General features: G+C 39.1%; 3 protein-coding genes across 3 annotated transcripts; all 3 read right to left on the bottom strand.

Annotated features, from left to right (window-relative positions):
- Positions 1 to 7,988: 7,988 nt before the first annotated feature.
- On the bottom strand, positions 7,989 to 11,391 carry CHX19 (cation/H+ exchanger 19). The gene is made up of 3 exons (XM_021956569.2): positions 10,769 to 11,391; positions 9,589 to 10,590; positions 7,989 to 9,378 (listed from the first exon to the last, which is right to left on the bottom strand). Exons 1-3 carry the CDS (start codon positions 10,955 to 10,957, stop codon positions 8,119 to 8,121), a joined length of 2,451 nt encoding a protein of 816 aa, XP_021812261.1. The 5' UTR covers positions 10,958 to 11,391; the 3' UTR covers positions 7,989 to 8,118.
- Positions 11,392 to 11,534: 143 nt separating this feature from the next.
- LOC110755367 (large ribosomal subunit protein uL18c) lies at positions 11,535 to 13,549 on the bottom strand. The gene is made up of 3 exons (XM_021956546.2): positions 13,268 to 13,549; positions 12,300 to 12,461; positions 11,535 to 11,864 (listed from the first exon to the last, which is right to left on the bottom strand). Exons 1-3 carry the CDS (start codon positions 13,454 to 13,456, stop codon positions 11,715 to 11,717), a joined length of 501 nt encoding a protein of 166 aa, XP_021812238.1. The 5' UTR covers positions 13,457 to 13,549; the 3' UTR covers positions 11,535 to 11,714.
- Positions 13,550 to 13,982: 433 nt separating this feature from the next.
- LOC110755384 (DEA(D/H)-box RNA helicase family protein) lies at positions 13,983 to 19,188 on the bottom strand. The gene is made up of 8 exons (XM_021956572.2): positions 18,701 to 19,188; positions 17,712 to 18,334; positions 16,862 to 17,056; positions 16,416 to 16,603; positions 15,628 to 15,841; positions 14,995 to 15,126; positions 14,634 to 14,809; positions 13,983 to 14,427 (listed from the first exon to the last, which is right to left on the bottom strand). Exons 1-8 carry the CDS (start codon positions 18,957 to 18,959, stop codon positions 14,190 to 14,192), a joined length of 2,025 nt encoding a protein of 674 aa, XP_021812264.1. The 5' UTR covers positions 18,960 to 19,188; the 3' UTR covers positions 13,983 to 14,189.
- Positions 19,189 to 19,633: the final 445 nt, after the last annotated feature.

Genomic DNA, 19,633 nt, shown 5'->3' with positions numbered 1-19,633 from the left:
GGTTTGGGCAACCTAGAGTTACTAGGTGCAGCCGCAAGTTCAAGTGATTGAAAAGTTATTCAGCTTATTTATTTTGAAATTTTGTTAATGTACTCTTGATGTTTTAAAAGTCGAGATTAGTTTAGATGACATAACGATTTATTTGGGTTAAAAAGGCTTGAGGCCGAAATAATGTTATGTTTGGTTGCATGAATTATATTATTGTGCATGCTGAACGTTTGGGATTATAAAAATTATGTTTTATACAGGTAAAAATTTTGGGAAATGAGTGAATTACAGGGGAGACTTTGCCGAATTTTTTGCAGAAGTCAAACTTGAATAAAAAGAATTTAGGAAACTTAGAAGGGTATTTTGGTCAAGAGTGCCCGATACCTGCCAGATGTCGGATACGCACAAGGTTCGGCTTAGAATCCAAAGTGGAATTTGGGTCGGGTCCTATCAACAAAGCACAAGCAGAAAATAATCCTAAATGCAATTCTTCTAGTAACAAGTAGAGAGAAAGGGAGCAACATAAACACACACACACAGAGTGAGAGAGAGAGAGAGAGAGTTACCTGAACAAGATTTAATGGGACGTGACCATAGAAAACCGCCGCCATGAAATTTGTAGTTAGTGCTACAACATTGATTGTAAGCTGCAACTGCATAAACTTGATAATATTTGCATGTACATCAACCCCATTTAAAAGCCTACATCCATTAAACAAATTCCAATGTTATATAATGATCAGCATTAACTATTTTCAATTAACAACAAAATTTTAAAAAATTCAGTTCAAGCATGTGACAAGATTATGTTGGGATTTATCTTACAAAAACAAACCACAAATTATTCATCAATTGGGCCTTTGGACACAAGTTACTTAAGACACAAGTTATTATTTATTAATCAATCTAGTAGACTTTCTCGAATGCTAATAGTGGCATGCTGTTGTTAATATTATGTTAACTCGCAATTGTACGGGGCAATTAGTAGTATAGCAAGACAAGTACGAGGTCGTACCCACGAAGACTGAGAAGTTAAAACTAGTTATGTACTTAGATTACCAAATTCAAGAAAGTAGGAGGTTATGTCTAAAACATAATTTAAAGTAAGAGTGGTTGTGATTGTTGAACAAAAGAAGCAAAATGAAATTGCAAACAAAAACAAGTAAACAAATGTAACAAAGAGTGGTTTTAAGAGTTGGAAAACAGATTTGGAGACTAGGGCATTCGAATCACCATAACAATTCAATTCTGGGTTATAAGGAGTCAAGTAACAAGTCTAATTCATATTCAAAGATTGATTCTAGCTAAAGTATGATTAGGCCATGATGACTAGTTCTAACCTTGTGTTCCTAATTCCCTAATTTGATCATTTGTTGTCTAACCTAAATTAAGCATTAGGAACCCATTAAGCATAGAAGAATAATTAAAACAACCAAGCATGTATCTAATCCCTGTTGTCGAATGTCCATACATACTCTTCCTATTCATAGTTCAATTTGAATCAAAGCATAGTGTCTACTCTTGATTCAAACCAAGATAGCTAACATACAAGTTCTAATGGTGATCAATCATTCAAACAAGTATATTAACTGATAAGCATAATGAATAAAAACATGAATCATGAATCAAACTTGAAACTCCAAACTTCAAACTTATAAACCCAGAATATTCATGTTAGGTTACATCGAAGCCCTAGTTATGAAATTAGCTGCTCATAATGAAAAATAAACTTATATAGAAATGAGAAAACATAATGAATGCAATAAGAGTAGAAAAACCCCTTTTCTGAAGTTCTTGTGGTGTCCAAGACTTCTTCAAGTGCTTCTCCACGTCTAATGCTTCTCCAAGAGCTTCCCCACGTCTAGAATGATGTATGACAGCTAGTAGGTGATTTGGGATGAGTTTGGGTGAGTGGTGATGGTTGAGAAAGAGGAAATTCGTAGGGAAATGGAAGGGAGGTTTTCTGGAGCTGTTTTGGTGATTTTGGGGCAGTTTAGAGTATTGGGTTGATTGCTGGAGTGTTTGGGGTTGTGGGAATGTATGAGGATGATTTCTGGATGTGTTGATGGAATGATGGAAGTGTGGAGGATGGCTGAAGTGAATTTTGTAGCTTGAAGACTTCTCTATTTATAAGGCTAAGAGGGAGGAACATCATGATGAAATCTGATCGGTTCATAATTGTATATCATTTTGTACCCTTCTAGCTTATGATTTGGTTATGTTATTGAGTTAAACTTGTGCTTTTAATTCATTTTCTATTTTGATAAGTCCATAATTTCATACACTTGCATGCCTTCTTTACTTAGTGATTTTGCTTAGTTTCTCTTTATTTTGAGTCACTTACCTATGTTTGTGTGTTTTGTAGGTTAAGATAGCAAGAGATCACATTTGATGCAATCCATGCATGTTAAGGGCTGATTGGGATAAGAGCAAGAGCTTAAAGACAAAACCAAAGTTGGGCCACACTTCTTGTCAGTCCAGTTTCGTAAGTCACCTTGCAGGTCTCATTTCAGCAATCTGCACAACTCGGATGAGGAGACATTCTTCATAGAAGTTGTTCAATTGGGTGTCTAGTATAACATATCCAAAATTCAGCCCAATTGAACATATGTGGAGTCCTTAGCCCGTCCAACACTGAACCATGCTCAGAAGGATTTGCAGCTGCCAGCTTTGAGCCTTGTCTCCTCCTTTAAGCCATGTGCCTCACCCATGCTGCAACTGACTTTGGATCCAACATAATGAGTGAAGTGGGGAGGCATTCCAGCTATGAAAGTCTAAAGGATCAAGTTGGTACATGCTGGAGTTATTATAGAGAAAGCATGTGAAGCAAAAAGAAAGAAAACAAATGAAATGAAGTCAATTCCAGTCTCTGTTCGGCAGCCAACTTGCAAGGCCCAAAACGCACACTTCTACCGCTCCGATGGGAATACTTTCTTCATAGAAGTTGTTCCAATGGGTGTCTAGTATAACATATCCAAATTTGAGCCCCATTGGATACGTTTTGAAACCTCTGGCCTTCCTACACCAAGACTGGTTCAGAAAACTCGTTTTTCAGCAACCAAAAGGCAATCACATGGGTTGGCAGCAAAACTGATCACCTTTGAACCCATGTGATGAAAGCTTGTGCAGCAGCAAAAGATGAAGGATGGTGTGGGAATCCATCATGATGTTCCTCCCTCTTAGCCCTATAAATAGAGAAGCCTTCAAGCTTCAAAACACACCCCAAGGGGGGGAGCTCTCAAACACTTCTCTAGAGCTCCCTTCCCTTCTCTCCCTCAAATTCTCTTAGTTTCTCTTTCTAAGTTGTCAATTGTTGTAACAAAATGAGTTTACTAAATTTTCTTTCAAGTTTTCTTAGTTCCACTTTACTTTTATTGTAATGTACATTCTTTCTTAAGTATTCAAGTTTAATTAGTTTCCAAGTTTCAATTATGATTTTTGTTCTTATTCATTATGCTTATAAGTTAATATGCTAGTTTGAATGATTGATCACCATTTAGGCTTGCATGTTAGCTATCTTGGTTTGAATTAAGAGTAGACACCATGCTTTAATTCGAATTGAACTATGGATAGGAAGAGTATGTATGGACATTCGACAACAGGGATTAGATACATACTTGGTTGTTTAAAATGTTCTTCTATGCTTAATGGGTTCCTAATGCTTAGTTTTAGGTTAGACAACAAATGATCAAATTAGGGAATTAGGAACACAAGGTTTTGACCAAACACCATGGCTTAATCATACTTTAGCTAGAATCAATCCATTAATCTAATTGAACTTGGGAACTTATTTGCTTGAGTTATTTCCTTTTTTCTTGTTTTATTTATTTTCTTTTTCATTTCTGTTTTATGTAGGGGAAATGAATTGGATCATTCAATCACCAATCCTCGTGGGATCGACCTCGCACTTACATATGCTATACTACCAAACGGCTCGTGCACTTGCGAGTATCACAAGTTGAGGATGCAGCTGAATCTATTTTGGTGCAGTTGAATCGAAGCAACAAAATCCAACACCACCATTCCTCCTTTAATACAATCCATAACTCCCACTTTATCTTGTCTATGTTAGTGTGGTTGGAATCAATCCCATCCCATACTTCTTTTGCTGTATCTCAAGCTTTCTTCACATGGGTGTTCAAAGTTGTTCAATTGTGACTGCCTTTTGCTGCCAACCCATGTGGGTTTTCTTTTTGGTTGCTGGAAATAAAATATTCTTCTGAACCAGGCTTGGTGTAGGAAGGCCTGAGGTTTCAATATGTATCCAATTGGGCTCAAATTTGGATATGTCATAATAGACACCCATCGGAACAACTTTTATGAAGAATGCATTCCCATCTGAGCAGTACAAGTGTACGTTTTAGGCCTTGCAAGTTGACTGCCGAAAATAGACTGGAATGTATGGTATGCATTTTGATGGGCCCACGGATTGGGCTTGACTTCATCAATTAATACGTTTTAGCAGTCCCTCTTGCAGTTCAGAATCTCTTCTTTCCAACCACATATAAATTGGGCCAATACAAGTTGGGAGGAGGAAGATAAGGCCGAAACAAATTGCTAACTCAGTCTGCTCGTTATTGCACCATTTTGCATCTTTTCCTATCCAAAGCCACCATTGCTACCTAAGGCCCAATGAACTGAATGATAAATAGAAAAGGGATTAAAAGCACAAGTTTAACTCAATAACATAACCAAATCATAAGCTAGAGGGGTACAAAATGATATACAATTATGAATCGATCACATGCTCGCATCTCACACAATTTCTTGACCCATTGCTACGTCCAAAGCTATTTTGGGTAAACAATAATTTATTTAACAACATGATCATGCATGTCAATCTCTTTTTACTCTTATTAGTGATGGTCACGCTTGATGTGCAAGCATAGGTGACCCTGGCCCAGGGCGACCAGAGCTACAACCCGGGGCCCAAAGCTGAGAGGGGAACACAAATTTTATTTATAGCCCATATATGTATATTTATTAAAAAAAAAAAAAATAATAATAATAATAAAAGGAACCAAACTTCAAAACTAGAAGGAGCTGTTCCTGATATGTTGTGGTGTCATAAATCACTTTTTGATTCTCTCAAGGAAACTTACTTGAAAAACAAAGTCAAATATATTTTATATATTATATAATATAATAAAAGAAAAACATAACATTGGGAAATTAAACAAAGATAAACCAACATGCCTTCTTCTTCTTCTTTTTTAATCAAAAAGCAAAAAGTCTCTCAAAAACAACACAAGAAGACTCTCAAATGCAAGCAAATTTTTATTTTTATTTTTTGTGATTCTCTTCTTCTCCAACACTGAGTTGGAAAACAATCCTTCACAAGACCAGACCAGTGCCTTTCTTTCAAAGGTTTTTTTTATTTTTTTATCTATCAGATCTTTCAAGGTTCTTCCTTTGAATAAATATTTTGTTAAAAAGACCAATGCTTCACTTGAAAATTTACCAAATGCATCTAAGCAGTGTTTAATTTTGATAAAAATTGTAATTTTAGTGTTTAATTTGTCTAAAGGGGCATACTTTTCGAAATTCGCCCAGGGCCTTAGAAAACCCTGGACCAGCTCTGTGTGCAAGATCTTATTATTTTATAGAGGATAACTTTGTTGCCGGTCATTTGATTAAGTTTAGCCTCATTGTAGAATTAAATTATTATGTTCTTGATACATCTACAACCAGTTCTATTTTTTTAGGCTGGAAAATAGTGTTAAGGTGACTCGGCCCAAAGGTTTGGTCATTTGGTTTTACACGAAAATTCAATTTGGTCACTAAGAAATTTTTTCATAGTAAAATTGGTCACCGTGTTTCCCAAAGTTTACAATTTATAGACATTCCATTATCTTTCGTTAAATGCAGTTTTTATTTTTAGTTTTCTAGGAAGCTTGCTCAATCTTGTTCCTCTATTATATTTTGGTGCTCTATATTGAAGTGTGAATCGATTAAGTGAGAACCCTATTGTGACTTCGAATGTTAATAATGAAACGTAATCAAGGTGATAGGGCATCAAAATATATTGGTAAATTTTTATTCCATTTTAATTTGGTTTAGCTTTTTTATTTTCCTTATACTTCACAATTTTGATTTCAACCCAAGATTTCCCTCAATTTGTTTAACCCTAATAGCACAATATACCACAACTAGTTGAGTTAGAGAAAGAAGATTGAATGTGCTTCCTAAGGAAATTTTTTTAAATTTTTTTTTAAAAAAAAATTGCACTTGAAGGAAGATAATAGAATGTCTATAAATTGTAAACTTTAGGAAACATAGTGACTAATTTGGCTAAATTTTTTTCTGAGTGACCAAATTGAATTTTCATGTAAAACCCAATGACCAAAAAAGTATTTAACCCTTTATAATATTTTACTTTCAATTTAGATACAAATTGAGAAAGAAAAAAAAAATCAATTAAACTTTTTTGGGTTAAATTGGTTAATCAAATTAGTTTGGTTTTTGAACCATATCAAAGAAAACCCCGAAGGCCATAAATCCCATCTCTCACCATCTTCGTTTGTTTATGTAAACCCTTGTTCCTCTTCTTTGTCTGTCAACAGAATAGAATGGGCTCTACAAGGGTGTCCCTCAAATAAGCTTATTCGAGGGATCCATTAATGGAAGCTCTCTGTATATGTGTGTGTGTGTGTATATATATATATATATATATATATATATATATATATATATGTTAGTTTAAATTTTTTTTTAATGTGTTTTTAGTTAAATGGAATTGACGAAAATGCCCTTAAATTTAATGGAGTTAGACGGAGGTGGTACATTGCTACACTCTATAGAGTTCAGGTGGTTAATAGTAAAAATTAAAAGTTCGGGTGGTAATTGTGCACATACTTAAAAGGTCAGGTGGTATTTATGCAAATTTCCCTTCTTTTTATTTTTATTTTTTTTTATACTAAACTTGTGTTGTTTTATTTGTAGATGGTGGCCATACACAATCGAGTCCTTCAAATTCACTCACCACCAACACTTGAGTTCTCTATGTTTTATAACTTTAATTAAATTTGCATTGCATTTTTCTTTTGGATTGTAACTTTAATTAAATTTGCATTGCGTTTTTCGTTTGGGTTGTAACTTTAATTAAATTTGCATTGCATTTTTCTTTTGGGTTGTAACTAAATTTTAACTTTATTTGCTCGGATTTAAATTTGCTTATTTGGGTTGTGAATTTATTTGCTTAAATTTGTAGAGTTAAAATGTTTGGACTCAAAATGCTTCAAAATAAGCTTAAAAACTAGGCCTAGTATGGAAAAGATTATAATTTTTTGACCCAAAAAGACCCAATTTAAAAGACCTAAAATGTTGAAATTTATGCCCAAAATGGCCCAATCGAAGAATACCGCATTTTTCGCGGACACCGACTGAGTTGCGGTTTCACTAAGACATGGTTAACTGCAAAAACTCGGCCAGTTTGTGGTCCCAAAATAAGCCATATCACAAATACTCGGGCTGTTTGCGATTTTCCCCAAAAGTCACAGTTACTGAATCACATCCACCCTTACTTCTCTCTTCCTCCCTTCCCCATTTTCATTTTTTGCTTAATTTTCTTATTGTTTGAAGTAATTCATTGTCATTTTTGGTATCTCACCTTCTCTTTTATGACTTTAACCTCTATTACATTATGAAATGCAACACAATGTAAAACAATTAGATGGAAATTCTTACCCGTTGATAAGCTAATAATCGATGAAAGAACAATAGAAGGTAGCTAGAGGTTTCATTTTTGGGATTTAGAATTTGAATTCAAAGTCTTAAATCTAGAGTTTAGAATTTGAAATCAGTGCCTAAATTGGATTCTGAATTGTGGAATATAAAACTTGTAGAAATGCCATTTGCATTGCTATAAACTTATAATTAAGAGAATCATGAGAAGAATGACTTGAAGTTAACCAAGCAATAAGAATGGTATTCATGTACTAAACAAGAAGAACCAAATTTTATATGAGAAATACAAGTAATTATAATTTGACTAAGTACATTATCGTTTCTATAGATCATCTCCTAAATCGATGTAATTAAGGATCGAAATTTCTAACAAGACTTTTTATTCCTCATCTCCTAATTAATTTCAGCAAATAAAACATTTTCTCAAACTCTCACACGCAACACTCAAGCCATTGACGTTTCCGGTAACTCATAATCAGCCTCTTCCACCACAAGCGGCTGCGACGCCGTGGGATTATAGTGTTGAAGCACCACAACCGATGCCGTGGACGAAAACTCCGACGCCGCCAAGAAGCTCCCCACGGGGCCCAACTCCGCGCAGTCACTCGTGCTGTCCACCAGCGGCGCCGTTGGAGGCATTCGTCCCACCACAAACAAATTGACATTTCTGCCCATCGATTTCAACACGACACAAATCTCCCCCTTGCTCTCCACCACCTTCTCCTCGTACAGCATCGAAGGCTCCCCGCCCTCCTTGTTCTTAATGTTCTTCACACTCATGTACTCCGCCAAAAACGACTCGTCGTCCTCCTTCTCGTCGCCGCAATCTTCCTCCTTCAAAATCTTCTTGTTCTTATCCGAAGTGATCCCGACCAACTTCGCGCCAAATATCAACGTCTTCCCCGGTGGGGCCACAAACTTCACTAAAGTCATCACAATCCCGGGATGCTCCGCCAGTCTCATGCCATACGCCAGCGCCTCCCTGTCGTCCTTCCCTCCGAAAAACGCCACAACCACATTATAGGACACGTCGCTGGCCGAGACCTGCGCAGTTCCGCCCAGACCCCTGTCCACCAAAATCCCAACCGAGCAAGGCGCGTGCCTCAACACGCGCTCGTTGACGGACCTAAACGAGTTCCCCAGAGACTCCATGGTGCCGTCGAGCCGCTGGTGCTTGTGGAAAGGGAGCAGGATCATGGCGACGCTCTTGTGGTGGGCGCTGGCGCAGATGTCCTCGTGGATATCGTTGAGGGAGGAGATGGCGGTCATGGGGCGGACCTTGACGGTGCTGAGCTGCTCGTAGGCCTCGAAGGCAATGACCATATGGTCCTTGTTGGAGTTGGTGTCGTCAGTTTTCTTGTTCCAGAAGGGGAGGCCGTTGTAGCGGGCCTTGTGGACCATGGAGATGGCGGAGGAGCGCTCGGAGAGCTCCATGAGGTGCATGGCGTAGACAGTGAGGCGGCCGCGCTTGCGAGTGCCACGGGAGGACTCGATGAGGTTGATCATAGTGGGAATGTTGCGGGTGCTGTGGAAGCAGGCCAGCATTCGGAGCTCTGTGTCGGGGTTTTTGCGGAAAACGCTGCGGTTCTTGTAGGGGGCTCCTCTGCGGGCTGGCTTGTAGATGGCCATCACCAGTGGGGTGGTGATGAAGGTGGTGAAGAGCGCCATTAGAACGAATATGGCGAAGGTTTGGTCGTTCAGTACCTGCCATGCGTACGTAGTGACGAATATAAAAAGTAATTAACTTGTAACATATATTGGATGTAACAAAATAATAAATAAATAAATTGTAAAATTTGTGCTGAATTTAACATCCAATCCAATATCATACGTACTAAACATTGCATTGCAAACAAGTAAAAGAGAGAGCAGCTAGCTATGCAGAGCATTAATTTAATTCGTAAACAAACAAACCTTTCTATCCTTGCCAATATTGAGGACGATGAGCTCCACCAGTCCCTTTGTGTTCATAAGGAACCCAAGTGCCAAAGCTTCCCTGAAGTGCACCTTACACATCATCGACAAAGCCACCGTCCCCACAATCTTCCCGAAAGAAGCCGTGAATATAACCAGCACCAGCAGCCCCCACGACAGCCCTCCGCTGATGGTCGCCACGTTCGTCTTCAACCCACTCGAAACAAAGTAGAGCGGCAAGAACAGCCCCGACACCAGATCCTCTATCTTCTCTATCAGCACCCCAGCGAACGGCCCGTCCTTCGGCACAACAATCCCAACCACAAACGCGCCAAACAGAGCGTGTATGCCAATCGTATCCGTAACGAAACTCGCCGCCAGCACCAGCGACAGCGTGATGCATATGTACAGCTCCTTCACCGGCTCGCCGTCCGGGGACCGCCGCGCCATCATGGCAAGGAGCGGCCTGAGAGCAAAAATGCAGAACCCGATGAACCCGGCCCCGCAGAGTAGGACCCACACGGAGACGAGAGGGGACGTGTTGGTGCCGGTTAGGGCGATGGCGAGGGCTAGGAGGATCCAGGCGGCGACGTCGTTTATGGCGGCGGCTGACATGGCGATGCGGCCGACGTCAGTGGTGAGGAGCTTGAGCTCGGCGAGGATGCGGGCGAGGACGGGGAAGGCGGTGATGGAGAGGGCGACGCCGATGAAGACGAGGAAGGGGCCCTGGCTGACGCCTTTGGAGACGGTGGCGCGGAGAACAAAGGAGGTGAAGACACCGAGGACGAAGGGGAGGGTGATGCCGGCGACGGCTATGCCTAAGGATTTCTTGCCCGTGCGGCGAATGGCGCGGATGTCGAGTTCAAGGCCGATGAGGAACAAGAAGAAGAGGAGTCCGATGTTGGCCACGGTGTCCAGTACGGTCATTGATTTTGCCGGGAAAACGGTGTGGAGAAACTTCTCGCTTCTCCCCAATGCCGAGGGTCCAAGTAATATCCCTCCCTGCAATTACATGCATGTGTGCATGCACGATGAATTGAATTTCATGACGAAATTAAATAATGCATGTAAAATTAACGGGATTATGTTGACAGACTGTGAACCTCGAGGATTATTATGTGGTTTTTTGTCGAAAATGGAAGAGAACAAAGATTAGGCGATTAATTGAGAAAAGACTTACAATGACTTCGGCTATAACTCGAGGTTGCCGCAGCGGTTTAAGAAGGAATGCGAGTGTTCTGGTGAAAACTACGACCAAGCAGATCTGGAGTATGAGTAAGGGAAGAGCAAAATCCAGAGGATTTTCACCTTGAAACGATCCATTGGATGTTGCCTTCATCGGGGCAACAGGGCTGGCCGGCGGTGCCATCTTAAGTAACTAACTTAATGAATCAAAGATTTAAGGGATCACCACAGGCACAATGGATCCGCCACCCCAGCAGCACCCCCACCCCAACGCACCCACATGTAAAAGGCAAATAAAAAATCAATTGATGAGGAGATGAAGGAATTCAGTTTCCCTTTTCTTTTGATTTGGTGAAGAGAATTTCCTGAGGCTGGCTAGATGTGGGAAGTCTTATATGATGATCGAATCTTTGTGTATGGCTGGATAGATCGATCTCTGCGTGTGCGTGTGCGTAACTGTAATTCGGCTCGGCAACGGACTTCGGGGGAGTAACAGAAGAAGCTATAGCACAGCAAGAGAAAGAATAATGCTAAAAATAGAAGAGGACAACTTGTTGAACGCTTTCTTTGCTTGGGAGTTGGGAAGGGCATGATAGTTCCTTGTTCCCCTCCTACATGTGGTTCTTGTTAGTTTGAAGATTAATTTCAACCTGAATTTATTTCAACTCCAGTCTTGGATTGACCCAACAAATCTCAACTTTGAATGCAATGCCCTGCTAGATCATTTGATAAGCTAGCAACCAAGGGACCATAAAATGAGATGAGAAGAACCGAGAGCATAAATAATAAAGTAAATTGAAAGCCTCTCCTTGGCAAATGTTCAATTGACTAGGAAAAAGCAACTCTGCTTACACATTAATACATTCTACCATCCCAAGCTTTTACAAAAACTGAAAAAAGGAGGTACATCAATCCAAAATAGATTTGAGTCCGACTAAATCTTAGAACTGAAGGCCATGTTCCCTAGCCGCATCAGCAAGGGCTTCCACACGACCGTGATAGGGGTATCCACCCCTATCAAAGGCCACCTTTGTAATCCCTTTCTCCAAACAGGACTTTGCAATCACTTCTCCCACCTTCTTTGCTACTTCCTGATGACACAAACGTGAGTAGATCAGGACTTTTGTTTGAAAAACATCAAAGCTAAGGGCAAGAAGTTTTAAAAAATACGTAGAAGGTAAATTTACCACATTAGCAATTGACGAATCAAGTACTCGGTTCAATAATAAGTCATTTTTCCAACTGTTAAGTTTATTACAATCATCATTTATCCATGAATCATCCAATATGAATTGACCTACTGAAAGGTAAACAGTAAAAGACGAATGATAGAAGTAGCCTACAGATTGATGCTATGCAACAGTTCAACTAAGCAATAGGCTTCAGAAAAATAAAGCTATTGAAAGCCTATTTGGCCATATTTCCATAACAGAGATGTACAACTGAAATAAACTTTTCAGACTAACGAACCACATGGCAGAGCAAGAATATTTAACAGGTTATTTAGTTGATATCTGTGAACTTACAATGGTAGGACCAGCAGTGTAATCAAATTCTTCAGAGATGGGTTTCTGCATTGTTGAAGCTGAAGCAAGTGTGTGCATCTTGGTATCATCAATCACTTGGGCATAGATATGCTTGTTAGAGCGGAAGACAGCTAACCTTGGCCTTTCCGGAGTCCCTTCAACCTGAAGAAACAACAAATGCGTCATCCATAATCATAACCAGCAACTCTCATTTTCAGGAGATATCTTTTAACTTATTAGAGGAATGAATCATACAAAAGAACCACTAAAATTTAGAGGCTCCTTGAACCAGCAAAGCAAACAAATGTTCACAAGATGATCCCATTTGGTAATTTTAACCAGTATGCTTTGATGAGTGTATAGAAGAAACTAATAGAATCAAAGGGAAATTGTTGCACTTTCATTTGCATTTCAAGGGGAGAGTGTATCAATGTTACTAATCAGCACCCAAATTAAAGCTTCCGAATTTCACTTCGAAAACTGCCAACAGAGAAAACACACTAAATTTTTCCAAAACCACCTAGTACAAGAACCTCTAGAGATTATGGGAGGCATACTCAAGAGAACTATAATCTATGTTTAATAAGGTAAATCAAGACCAAAACAACCAAAACAGGCTAACCCAGTTCATGTATACGTACAATGAAGACACATTTTCCTATCTTGGGAAGCTAAGCTCCAGTAATGTATGTTGGTATAATCTAATGGCAAAAAGTCCATGCTCTTGTAGAAGGGGAAGAACCCATTACTCAGAAACTGACAACAAAGAGTTTCTGGGTAGGTAGGGAAGAAGATAAGGGAAATTCGGAACACGTAAAGTAAAAGGGGGACAACTCAGATGCCTGGATTTTGAACGGTAAAATTCATCTTACATTATGTGGGTTGAAAGCGAAGCAACCAAATTACAGAAATTAGATAGAGAAAACAAGAGAGGGAGAAAGAGAGAGAGAGATGGTTGGCAATGGTACCTTCTTTCTGATACGAATATGGCGGGCGGTTCTGTCTTCTCTTTTGGTGGTGGCTTTGGCTTCCACAAGAAGAGACTGAGATTGAGGCCTTGGACTTAGAGTCGTTGTCACTCCCACAAGCTTAGGACGCAGCCATAGCTGTTGGGAAGACGCAATTGCAGTGCCAAGGAACGAAATTGACGCTGACATTGTAGCTCCCTATCTCTCTATCTCTCTCTGTCTCTCTACTGTATTTCTAAAGCCCCGTTCCTCTACTTGGCACCTTATCCCATTCCACCCAGAACACAACGCACCGTTCTCAACATTACCCACTCTGTTTTTTTTTTGGGCACAAGCTAAGGTCATTTCTCTACTTTTTGTAAGTGAAAAAAAAAAGCTTTTGCCAATGGGAATTTTTTTTTGGGTCTTAGGCAAATTTCTCATTTTGTTGTCCAATCTTGAAGATGGATTTTTATTTTTTGAAATTATTCAGCGAAAGTGTGATCGAAATTTTTTTTTTTGTAGGGTAATTTCCTTCACTTAAAGGAGTTGTTTTTTAATCCGCTGAAAAGAGATTCAAACTAAAAACTCTTTCGACATTAGGAAAAGAAATATTACTAGAGTAAGAACTTGTTTAGCATTGGCCTTATTTTAGGAAAGAACTTGTCTAGCATTTGTGCTGCTGGCCATGCTGGGGAACCAACTGATAAAATTTGCTGAATGTATGCTACCAACAATAAGAAGCAAACTTGGATTAAATCATATAAGATCTGCTTATAAGAAAAGTGTATATACGAGATTGTACTTTTCCAGAATGCCAAGCGCACATGTTTAAGAAAATGGCTGGTGATTTTTCCCCACACCAGCCTTGCAACTTGTGTGTCATGTGTCAGCTCTTTTGGCAATTCTAACTCATATATTTTACAAGCAGGCAAGTAGGCTGTTAATACAAAAGCTCATATGCAGCTGGTACATCATGCACGGGGTGACCTTTTCGGTTTCTTTCCGTTATCTTTCGTGCAAGGGAGACTTGCTTGCCCACCACAAAGATGAATGCCTTACCTATTCCTCCAGCACCTCTGGCAGTTCTTCCAACACGTCGAACATACTCACTTGGATCACGAGGGAAGTCGAAGAGTATTACATGATCTACGCCGGAAAAGTCGATTCCACGCGATGCTCTGCCAGATATTTCATAAACGTCAAGTTGCTATATACTAATATGACTCACATTTTTTCACCCCAAAAAAAAATATATATATATATATATATATATATATATATATATATATATATGACTCACATTTAAGGAACAAACAATTAACCAGATTATACTTGTTGTGCAAACAGAGTTTAGTACTGGAAATCATGCGCAGAGAGCAATTACCTATCAGTGCAAACCAAAAACTGTGAGACTTCCTTTGAGTGAGAATTGGTGAATTGCTTCATATTTGCAAGCCTAGATTCTTGAGCCAGAGCAGAGTGGAATGGTAGAACTTGAACACGAGTTCCACTTCTGTCAAAACGTGTTAAGACATTCTCAACTTTTCTGCATGTCTCAATCTGCAAATGGGAAAGGAAAAGCTAACTTGAATTAAAATTTCTCAAACGACCTGAGAAGAAATTAAGTTCCATATTCATAAAACTCTATGTTCTCTTTTTCCTCGAAAGAAAGTCAGAAATGTATGTGAAAGCCCACAATCCCCAGGTACATGGTAAGCCATCCAGAAGGAAAGGTTCCACCTTACCTTGTTACAGAAAATTATTGATTTTGCAACTGGACTGCCCTCCACAAGTTGCAGAAGAGCAGATTTCTTATTTGAGAATGCCATCTCTGGAGATCTTTCACTTCCATCATCTCCGCTGCAATCTACAAGAACCTGGACATGAATCATGATAATTAAAATCCATAATGTTGGAGTAATTAAAACTCTTCAATTCTAATCAAAATGATTTGAAGGGGAAGATAAGAAAAAAAGTTGATTAAAAGTAGAATTAATAATGCGGCAATGATAACAAAGGAATACCCTTTTCTCCAACAACTGATGGTGTTTTTCTTTTCTTTTATATCAGAGTAAGATGTTATAAAATTAGTAGGACTGTCCAATCAAAGTTGAGTAGGATAGTGGGAAGGCCCAGAGATCATAAAAGATGGGATGGGAATGAAGGCATTCCAGCCCAACATAATCTGGTGAACAGATCGAGTTCCCCGTGGAGCAGTTTTTTTTCCGTCCTCGATAGTCAACAAGTATGATAATGAAACTATGTAAACCATAAAATAAGAGCCTTCGTATTGACCTAATTACCAGGACCACAATTAAATCCATCATGCAACGCTTCAAAATATAATAATTAAGATACTAAGCAACAGGAGAACTAACCTCTTCAAGGCCAGGGCTTACACGGTGCATTCCAGGTGCCATGACCACTTTACAATCAGGAAAAGATTCCACTAATTTGTTGTAAATGCCAAGAGGTAAAGTTGCAGTCACAAAAAGATATTGTGTGGTAACAGGTGAAGAATTGATCAAACTTTCCAGTGCTGCTTCAAAATCCTCATCATTAAAGAGTATATCTACCTCATCCAACACAGCACTGCAACAAGAGGGTCTCATTATATTAGCACCAGTAAAATGTCTTGTCACATAATGATGTGCCATGTATGTAAATCAACAAACACAAGCATGAATGCAAGCACACACCCAGATCCACTCACAAATATAGAGATTGACTAGTCAACAACATCACCAAGAACTCCTAAGTTCTATTATTTATACTTACATCTAGATTAATTTTGGATGACCGAGTGAATTTACTTGTCATAGTGAAGGAAACATACAAGGTGTAACAGTTCAAGACAGTTTATTGTGGCTGGAGAAGACAACTACAATACTATACCAACCAAACAACCAAGATAGCTAATGAATACAGAACTGAAATCAAGGTCCATAGTTTTCAAACCTCCCAGAGTTGTTAAATAAACTTATCACTCCTTGACAACACAGGCTATGAGAACCCATCCCAGCAAATCCTTAGTTACTTATTCATGTCTCATGCTCTGTCCAAAATATATGGGACCAAAATTCAAATTACAAAGAAGCTTTAATTTATCAACCCAGAGACAATATGACAGAAAAAGTTATGCAAAGTTAAAGGAAAACTGGGTTACCATCTTAGATTTGATAATTGCAAGAAGCCCTCTTTAATTAGATACATGAATCGACCAGGTGTTGCAATTAGAATATCAACATCTTGTTGTAAATTTTCCAACTGAGTTTTCTGTCGATGACCACCTGTTACAACCATAGACCTGACTGGAACCCCAAATTTTGACATTGAACGGCAAATACCCAAAACCTGCACAAGTACACTTGCATTAAGCACTTGCTGCAGCCAGCATGACAATATAATTATAAATACATATAGGAAAACAGTTCACATTTTTCGAAACAGAACAAGGTCAAACAACTGAGAGCTGGCAATGAACTAATATGTGAAGAGCTCAGAAAACTGTTGTCGAATCAACCTGAGCAGAGGCGACAACTGACAACAAGAACTAAAAGCATGTAGATCACAAGATGAAAATAGCAAGTTAGAAACACAACAGAAACTGACCTGAGAAGCCAACTCAGCAGTCGGTACCAGTATAACGACTCGAGGACTCTGTGACAGGGGCTTGCTCAGTCCTTGAAGTTCTTCTTCCCTTAAACGCTGAATTACTGGAGCAAGATAGGCTAATGTCTTGCCAGATCCACTTTGGTCAGCTATAATAGAGGTTTTTCCCTCAACAACTGGAGCAAATGCCATGGCCTGCATTTATATAGGACGTGTAACAAGAGTATTAATTATGAGTTGGTGCATCCTTGTACAAGTAAACTAAACATGAACTTCATAAGAGTATATTAGCTGGATATTGCACATTCCACTAATTTTCTGATATTTTAACTTTATTAGCAACCCAACCTATCAAACTATCATCACGACATTTATATCATGGAATTCATTCAGTCAAATCTAAAGAAAAAGTATTTAAGAAGAACGCTTCCATGATTACAGTAGCTATAAAAATGCCAGATGTCTGACAAGGCAATCCTAAAGGATCACAATGTGATTGCAACCACATAGAGATTTCAGAATCCAACGTAGCAACCACAGGCAAAACTACCAGTCTCAACATACACTAGACTTTAAATCAGATAAATATGATCAGATGATTGAAAGGAAAACGTAATGAAACAGAGTCAGACAGGTACGTATAAAAACTGCATCAACCAAAACACGTTTCTAACAGGTCAGAAGTTCTAAGTACAGGAACAATAACAGGATGAAGTCCAATGAGTGAATAACTATTTATAATATTTTACACGACATTATATATGGGACACTTCTTGAAGTGGATACATTTCAAAGCAAACACCAAACCAAATTCTTCGCAGATGTAAATATGGGAACAACATTGATGTACCTGAATATGTGACGGGCGCTGGAAAAGCTGCCTCCTTAGACATTCAATCATATAGTCACCGCATCCCAAATCCCTAAAGGATTTTCGACTGAAAAAATCACTGTCAGTGGAAAATTTTCTTCGCTGCTTTAGGTCTGGCAACTCAGACAAGTCATACATGGACCCTCCTCCATTACCCCATCCTTTTGCATTAGCAGAAGAACCTCTTGAAACGGAAGCCTTTTGTCTGGATACCATGGTGTCAGACCTATGAGGCTTATGCTGTTTAGTCTGATCGTCAGTGAGCGGCTCAAAAGCATCTTTCACATTTACACCAGAGCGGTCAATGCCGTCTGCTGTCCCCTTCTTCCGCCTCATGTTTCTAAATTCTTCTGAGCGAGAAGCACTTGAAGCTCTTCCTCCATGACTGGGGGCATTTGCATTCTTCTTGTTCCCCCTAACTTCAAGTGTAGATTGTGAATTGATAAATGGTGGTGCATCTTGTACATTTAGTTCATCATCACTTTCATCTACTTCTTGCTTCATCCGAGAATTTTTCTCCACTATGGATTTCACTCTATGTACTTTCAATCTCCCAAAACTTGCAGCAAGTTTCCTAGTACGTGCTGGTTGACGGTCATTGTCTGTAAATGGTGGCACATGCTCAATTCCGACAGGATAAAAAATATGTGCAGTTTAGATGGGACAAATTATGTATGCATGTTCAACCAACCCCTGGATTACTAAAGTGCCTTATATTTACAACTTTAATTAGTCTAAAGCTTCACGGAAAAATATAATTTTTTTTAGGAAAAACCAACCTTGTGAAATTTGAAAAGATAAAATTGATTCTCAAAAGAGGAAGTCTTTGACTCACAAATATTAGTAAGTTTAGGTGGACATGAACAAACAGAAACAATAAGCAAAACCCAAATTGAAATAAAAGGAGAGAGAGAGAGAGAGAGAGAGAGAGAGAGAGAGAGAGAGAGAGAGAGAGAGAGAGGCAGGACCTCTATGGGTGGTGTTTCTGTTGGGAGGAGGGTCATTGTTGGCTGGTCCCAGAACAACGAAATCGTCCATGAGGTCATAAGCAGGTGCAGGGTTATCGGTGGGGCTCTGACTGAAACTACAACTTATCCCCCATTTTCTCATCTGACGAAGATGGACACACCTGCAGTTGTAAGGTGCCAGTGCCACCGTCCATTCTGGTTCAAGGCGTTTTGGCCGCAGGTGGTGGTTTACTGCTGGAGCAGGAGCTTTGGCCAGCATTTCAGTGTTTCTGGTTCTGGATATGGGCAATTGGGTATGGCTAATTGGCTGTTACTTATTAACAATAACGTATTGTTGAGCATCAACTCATTTAAGCAAAAGAAGAAGAAGAAGAAGAAGAAGAAGAAGAAGAGTCGTTGGATGGTGGAGGAAACAACGGTTATCTCTTCACTCCCTTATCACTACTCGTTCTGCTGCACACACAGACAGAGATGCCGCGCAGTTTACTTCGCTCGACGACAGTCGACAACACTCAGACGAAACAGGTCTGCTACAAACTTGGACCGGCCCAAAGAAAATTTTGGGATCAAAGCCCACTTTGGGCCTTTTTAAGCCCAGTTTTCTTTTTCGTTTTTCTTAACGAACCCTAGTTTTTTATTTGGTAGGAAAATATACTTTATTGAGAAATATCGTAAGACTTATTAAGACGTATAATGGGTATCCAAAATAGTCAATCCACAACCCAAATGCTCAGATTATGAACAAGAGCAGAATTTTAGTTAAAAAATGATTTTTAGTGAAAAAATTTGCTGCTTGAATACAATCGCATGGTACAAAGAGAGCAAAACTACAGAAACAGAGGCAATAGCAACAAGCAACATCGAGCCAAGTTTCCTTAACAAATGTCTTTGTAAAGAGTAATTACTATTTAATGTTAGAGAAACATATTAATA

Source organism: Prunus avium, chromosome 1, assembly GCF_965620075.1.
Source record: "Prunus avium chromosome 1, drPruAviu1.hap1.1, whole genome shotgun sequence".
Classification (NCBI taxonomy): Eukaryota; Viridiplantae; Streptophyta; class Magnoliopsida; order Rosales; family Rosaceae; genus Prunus; species Prunus avium.
This window is presented reverse-complemented; position numbering and strand designations above follow the sequence as displayed.

Bases quoted from the DNA above. Each gene is read 5' to 3' on its own strand.
- CHX19 (XM_021956569.2), bottom strand. From the start codon at position 10,957: ATGGCACCGCCGGCCAGCCCTGTTGCCCCGATGAAGGCAACATCCAAT. The intron at 10,591-10,768 runs GTAAGTCTTTTC...ATGTAATTGCAG, and splicing joins GAGTTATAGCCGAAGTCATT to GGAGGGATATTACTTGGACC. The intron at 9,379-9,588 runs GTTTGTTTGTTT...TACGCATGGCAG, and splicing joins ATATTGGCAAGGATAGAAAG to GTACTGAACGACCAAACCTT.
- LOC110755367 (XM_021956546.2), bottom strand. From the start codon at position 13,456: ATGTCAGCGTCAATTTCGTTCCTTGGCACTGCAATTGCGTCTTCCCAA. The intron at 12,462-13,267 runs GTACCATTGCCA...TTGTTTCTTCAG, and splicing joins ATATTCGTATCAGAAAGAAG to GTTGAAGGGACTCCGGAAAG. The intron at 11,865-12,299 runs GTAAGTTCACAG...TTGTGTCATCAG, and splicing joins ACACTGCTGGTCCTACCATT to GAAGTAGCAAAGAAGGTGGG.
- LOC110755384 (XM_021956572.2), bottom strand. From the start codon at position 18,959: ATGCTGGCCAAAGCTCCTGCTCCAGCAGTAAACCACCACCTGCGGCCA. The intron at 17,057-17,711 runs GTACATCAATGT...ATATAAATGCAG, and splicing joins AGCGCCCGTCACATATTCAG to GCCATGGCATTTGCTCCAGT. The intron at 14,428-14,633 runs GTAATTGCTCTC...AATATCTGGCAG, and splicing joins TTTTTGGTTTGCACTGATAG to AGCATCGCGTGGAATCGACT.